The sequence below is a fragment of the Anastrepha ludens genome, chromosome X, assembly GCF_028408465.1.
Source record: "Anastrepha ludens isolate Willacy chromosome X, idAnaLude1.1, whole genome shotgun sequence".
Taxonomy (NCBI): Eukaryota; Metazoa; Arthropoda; class Insecta; order Diptera; family Tephritidae; genus Anastrepha; species Anastrepha ludens.
In genome coordinates, this window is record NC_071503.1 from 72,899,310 (window position 1) to 72,904,787 (window position 5,478).

Consider the following 5,478-nt stretch of genomic DNA (forward strand, 5'->3'; position numbering starts at 1 on the left):
TCGTAAGACCTGGTGGATTTCATTTGTTAATGTCATTCCTGGGATCAATTGGATACATAATGACTGGAAGTGGATTAAAAGAGCTGTTTAACACCGTTTACGCATTAAATTCAATTGAAAAAATTATGACAGGACATGCGTATTCGCGTGCGGTAAGAGCACATATATTGACGCATCTTTCAATTGCCCAAATTGTTCTGCAATCAATAGATTTTACACCCGATCTTAAAGCAGACTAAGAAATAATTTTATACAATTTCGATAGGTCAGTGGTACTCAAGGCAGACCAGGAAGAATGGTGTAAAGAATTTGCTGAGAAATTTGAAAATCGATTGATTACATTTGAGCAACGTGGCGCTACTGCGAAATTTTGGGTACAGTATTTCCGGATGGTTACACTCGTTAAACAATTCATTGAATCAGCAGGAATGGGCAACAATTTACATCTTGATACTATCCACAAAATGATACCTTATTTTCATGCCAGCGGCCACTTCTTATATGCTAAATCCTACCATTTATATTTGCAAGACATGTCGGATTTAAAGAAACGAATGACAGTCGAAGAATACGAACTTTTTACAACTAAAGGATATTTTACAATTAGACGTTCCGACAAATTTTGGTGTGGCACATGGTCTGATATGGCAATTGAGCAATCATTGATGAGGACTGATAGACGAGGAGTTAACGACAGCGTACTTTCCAAGTAGACTTTAGAATGGTATTTTTTCACAATATTTGCGACGAAGTTGAAAACTTTTGCAAAGTTGTTTTTTCTGGTTCTGAGCAGCACGTCGAAATGAGAAGTTCGGGGGCTAGTCGCGGCAATGATGATGTAAAAAAATTGATGGAATGGTTGAACAACCATCCACGTTTTCTAGAAATGAAGGATGTCATGTCAATAAGCACTGGAGTTGGCTCAAGAATTTGGTTCTTCTTCTAAAATCATTGGCAGCGATTTTTATACAGTAAAATTCAAACGGAATGACAGAATAAAATCGCTTAGTGTTATAAATGCAGGCATCGTGATAGAAGGTGACATTGTTCCGATTAATCCATTGTTAATTTTCCAAAGAATGTGCATTGCAAAAGAATCTGAAGGGGAGTTTAAAAACTTTGTTACGTACGAAAACTTTCTTACGTACGAAACTTTTTTGTTTTTGCAAAATAAAAAATTTTCAACTACGTTTTTGCAATTGTTTCTAACTGAAATCGCTCGTGTAAGTAATGGCGATCATTCTGAACCCAAAATTATCGGTTCATTTTTGACTAAGTTATGAGCATTTAAAGAAAAATTTTTCTTATATAATTAAAAAAAATCGATTTTGAGCCGAAAAACAAAATTGCCGATAATTCTTGAAAACAATTTTTTCGGGCGAACAAAAAATACGTGTCTCATTGCTTTGACCAGAGAACAACATAGTTGAGTTACATCGAAATCGAAGTGAATTGAAATGGAAAGCACCAGCAACAAAGACAAATGACGCACTGTTTCGATTGATTCGATATTGAATATGCATACATATGTTCTGTTATGATGTACAATTCCGACTGACTCCCGCTATCCTCAAAGCATACATACATATAACCTTATATTCAAATAAAAGGTGGTGTGATGTTTGCAAAGCACATAAGTACATAGGTACATACAAATATATCAAGAGAAGAACCGTAAGCCTAAGTAACTAGTGTGCTCTATTAGATAGTGTTATATTTCATATTGCTCTAATACATAATAATAATAATAATATCAAGAGAGAATTAAAGGGTGTGTCGCGTGGTTACTGTTCAGGAACGATGGACCGACTAGAATGTGGCGCAAGCTCTTGACAGCCTTACAAAATCAAAATATTATATAATTCCCAGGATTAAACTTAAAACTTAAATTTAAAAATTTCCGTTGTGGTTTGGGGGTGCATTTCAAGTAAAGCAGTAAGAGACTTGGTCTTTGTTGAGGGCATGTTTATTCTGAAGCCATTATTTTTGGTTTTCTCATAGTAGGTAAACATTAAATCAGTATGTTCCTTTGCATATGTAGTTCTGCAATTGATAAAAAGTGAACAAAAACTTATGTACAGTTTGTCAAGAATGACTTTCGGCATAGAAAATAAATTAAGTTTTTCGACTTGTAGCATACGTATAATTTAGCATTAAGTATTGTAGCATACGTATTATTTAGCATTAAGTATGTATTACTTTTGTAGCAATGGCAACACTGTAAATAGAGATTAGCATTACATTCTACACCTGTACTATTATATTACATTCTACACGATGTTATGTAATCCACAAAAGCTGTAAGCAAAAGCTCTGTGGGCAAAAGCTCTGTAGGCAAAAGCTATATACCTGAAGGTATAAAACAGCGCTCTCGTGTGATCGTCGTCCACTTTGCGAAATACGTCCACTCGAGAGGTAAGTCAACTAACAACGGTATAGTACAACAGTTTTCGCTGGTCGTTATTACTGTTGTTGGTAATATTTAATATATACTAGCATCACCCAGTGGGCTTCGCACCACCATACATAAAATGTTTTTTTTATATCGCAAGAAATTTTTCATATTAAGTTTTCTTTATAGAACTCGTAAAATCTTTAAACAGTTGAATTAGTTGATTTTTTTCATTCTTTCTAAAGATGTCACAATAGCCTTTTCTGTACTTTTTTAAAATTTGATTGTGGTGGTCACCTATATACAGGTAAGGTGAAAGAGCCGATAAAAACTTGTAATTAAACTTTGATTCTTTAATTTCCATTTCAATTTTTTACGCTAAATAAATTATGCTAAAATAAATAAAGTTAAAAATGTTTTTCCAGTTCCTTGAATGCTCCAGTTTTTATTATATTTTCGCCCAAAATTAATATTAACATAATACACTTACAACCACAACAGTACAACAGAAACGCTCATAAGCGGCTGTGTATTTGTTATTGTTTTTCCCATACAGGCATTTCGTATGAGAGGAAACCATTACTCACATAAAATATCATAACTCAGGAACGGCTGCACCGATTTCAATCAAACTTCACACAAACCTCAAAGATAGAAAAGAACTCTAAAATTTTTGTGTCAATCGGTTTGGCGGTTCTTGAGTTATAAGATTACCAAGGAAATGTAGTATATAACGACAACTTGAAATAACTCAGGATCAGAAGTGTGGTTAGGAATTTCAGCTGATATATGGCTATCGATTTGATCCGGAGTTATTTTATGTACCAGCCAAATTAGTATATGTGCGTGCGGCAATCCCCTTTTCTGCCATTCGATGGAGTACATATGGCAACGCACCTCCCCAAATACATATAATTTCACAATTAAATCCATAAGTGCTTTACATTTTTGCCGAAATGGATACTCATGTGGTTCAAACACATCCTAGGGTTATCCAGGTCCACGTTTTGGTCTATATCTCGAGACCCTAGTTACGGAGGGGCATTAAAAATACTCTATACTATAGAATCATCAGCAGCTTCCATTTGCTACCCATATTGTACAAACACATCCTAGGGTTACCCGGGTCCACGTTTTGGATTATATCTCGAGACCCTAGTCACGGAACGGTATGAAAAATACTATATACTATAGAAATCATCAACAGCTTCCATTTGCTACCCATATTGTACAAACACATCCTAGGGTTACCCGGGTCCACGTTTTGGATTATATCTCGAGACCCTACTCACGGAACGGTATGAAAAATACTCTATACTATAGAAATCATCAACAGCTCCCATTTGCTACCCATATTGTACGAACACATCCTTAAGTTATCGGGGTCCACATTTTGGGCGATATCTCGAGACTCTAGTCACGGAGTGGCATCAAAAATACTCTATACTATAGAATCATCAACAGCTTCCATTTGCTACCCATATTGTACAAACACATCCTAGGGTTACCCGGGTTCACGTTTTGGCCTATTTCTCGAGACCCTGGTATCCGATTCTTAAAATTTTAAAACACAAACCATCTACTGAATAGTCCAAACAAAGCCTAAAAATTTGGTTTGGATAGGAGAGCCCGTTCTTGAGTTATAAGATTACCAAGGAAATGTAACTTCTTTTTATATATATAGATATACTGTGTTGTTGACAGTGTAATAGATTGGTGATGAGCTGGTCGTTACTACTGGTTACATATGTGCATATGTATGTATATACAAACAATAATATTAATTACAGTAATATGTATGTAGTTGACAGTATAGTAGAACAGCTTTCGCTGGTCGCTATTACTGCTAACACATACATATAATATACTTATATATATATATAACATATCACGCTATTTTCTTTAAGGTTTCTTTTAGTGTACTTAAGAGTTTTGTACCCACGTACCCCCCTTTATAATTGGCGCCCAACATCGTGGCAAACCTCTCGAGTAGTTATAATTATTATCGCCGAAGCGAAAGAATTGCGAAGCAAAATAATAAGATGGCTCAGTTTACTACTGAACAGTTTGAGCAGCTTATGCAAGCTGTCGGCCATTACAATGTACGTAGTGGTTCGTTGAGCAACTGTACTGCTCGTTATGCAGGTGAACGCGATTCCACAAAAGTTGAGGAGTTCATTGCTGCTGTAGGGACGTTTAAAGCTGTCGAGAAAATAAGTGACGCGGATGCTATTACTGGCATGCCCATGATTTTAGAGGGTGACGCAGCAGAATGGTGGCGCGGTGTACAGCCAAAGCCCAAAGTTTTTGAGGATGTTGTGCGTATGCTGCGTGAAGCTTTTTGTCCCCCTAAGCCTGACTGGCGAATCTATGCTGAAATCATTGAAAGCAAACAAGCCAAAAACGAGCCGACTGATTCTTTTGTTCGAAGAAAACGTGCTCTCTTTTCCCAACTCACTAATGCTCCTAGTGAAATCGGCCAAATCGATCTTTTGTTTGGTATGATTCATTTACAAATTAGGGATAGGGTTAGTCGTAAACGCATTACTACGTTCGATGATCTATTGAATGAAGCTAGAGAAGCAGAGATGACCTTGCGCGAACACAAAATGACTACCGCGAACGCCGATAAAGCCGTCGATAGTACAAGTGGTCCGGTACGTTGTGGTTTTTGCCGCAAAAAGGGGCATTACACAGAAGTGTGCTTCAAAAAGAAAAACGAAGAGGCCAAAACAGCGCAAACACAAGCGATTGCAAATGCTTTAGTGACAAAGCCGTCGTATTCGTGTTATGGATGCAATGCACCAGGTGTTACACGCGCAAATTGCCGAAATGTTTGAATAAACCGTCCACTAGCCATGGTTCGGTAAGTTTTAATTCGTTAACCATTCCAATTGGAAAACCGATTCCAATTGCTAATGTTCAATTGTTCGGTATGCCTGGACAGATTTATACTTTCAAATCGCGGTAGCAGAAAGAGACAGAGATAAGACGTGCCTTATTACGCCTTTTGGTACATTCCGGTTTAAGAGAATGCCATTTGGTCTACGCAACGCACCGTCGACATTCCAGAGGTTGATTGACCG

General features: G+C 36.9%; 1 protein-coding gene across 1 annotated transcript; it reads left to right on the forward strand.

Moving 5' to 3' along the window:
• The first annotated feature begins 4,434 nt into the window (after positions 1-4,434).
• Positions 4,435-5,232, forward strand: LOC128870205 (activity-regulated cytoskeleton associated protein 2-like). Its single transcript, XM_054112800.1, has one exon. The coding sequence runs from the start codon at positions 4,435-4,437 to the stop codon at positions 5,230-5,232; it is 798 nt and encodes a 265-aa protein (XP_053968775.1).
• The last annotated feature ends 246 nt before the right edge of the window (positions 5,233-5,478 follow it).